General features: G+C 69.8%; 1 protein-coding gene across 1 annotated transcript in view; it reads left to right on the top strand.

The window, feature by feature from the left end:
- Positions 1 to 862, top strand: part of S100A1 (S100 calcium binding protein A1) — a 3894-nt gene that overhangs the window by 1877 nt on the left and 1155 nt on the right. The window contains exons 2-3 of the mRNA XM_009272580.2: positions 421 to 569; positions 703 to 862. Of these exons, the coding sequence (XP_009270855.1) occupies positions 429 to 569; positions 703 to 846 (285 nt within the window). The 5' untranslated portion in view covers positions 421 to 428 and the 3' untranslated portion in view covers positions 847 to 862. The remainder of the gene's footprint in view (positions 1 to 420; positions 570 to 702) is intronic.

The following is an 862-nucleotide window of genomic DNA, read 5'->3' as shown; positions in this document are numbered from 1 at the left end:
AGCGGGGCTGTCCAGCCCCGGTATCGGATCCTCCCGAAGGGAGGGGGCTTGGAGCTTATTTAACATCCCCGGCTGGCCCAGCCCGGCGCACTCGGAGCAGCGGGCGGGCGGCACAGCGGGGAGCTCAGGTGAGAGCAGGTCCCGGCCGGGGCACGGGTGCCCTGCGAGGGGGCAGGTGGCCGGGGCCCTCTGCCACAGAAGCACCCCATCCAGCCCTGGGGAGCAGCGGGGTGCCCCAAGACCCCCGCGGCCCCACTGCCGGCTCTCTGCCCAGCACCAAGTGTTTGGAGCGGAGGCCACGGCATGCGACGCTCCCCGGCAGGGGACGGGGCAGGGGGTGGCTGCGATTTGGGGGCTGCCCCTCACGGCAAGGGGGGGCTGGCGGCTGTCCCCCCTAACGTGGCGGGTGCCTCCCCGCAGCCGGAGCCATGGCGTCGCAGCTGGAAGGGGCCATGGAGACGCTCATCAACGTCTTCCACCACTACTCGGGCAAAGAGGGGGACAAGTACAAGCTGAGCAAGAAGGAGCTGAAGGAGCTGCTGCAGAGCGAGCTGGGCTGCTTCCTGGAGGTAGGGACTGGCCATGCTGGGGTGCAGGAGCCAGGGGGGTCCCCCCTTTCCCTCCATGCCCTGGGGCAGCAGCATCCCAGCGGGCTGCCGAGCCCTGGGGCTCATCCTGTTGCCCCACCCCCCCCCCCCACAGACCCAGAAGGACACGGGTGCCGTGGAGAAGATCATGCAGGACCTGGATGAGAACGGCGACGGGGAGGTGGACTTCCAGGAGTACGTGGTCCTGGTGGCCGCCCTCACCGTGGCCTGCAACACCTTCTTCTGGGAGAACGCCTGACCCAGGCCAGTCCCCG

Source organism: Aptenodytes forsteri, unplaced genomic scaffold (genome assembly GCF_000699145.1).
Source record: "Aptenodytes forsteri isolate BGI_AS27 unplaced genomic scaffold, ASM69914v1 Scaffold110, whole genome shotgun sequence".
NCBI classification, from domain to species: domain Eukaryota; kingdom Metazoa; phylum Chordata; class Aves; order Sphenisciformes; family Spheniscidae; genus Aptenodytes; species Aptenodytes forsteri.
This window is presented reverse-complemented; position numbering and strand designations above follow the sequence as displayed.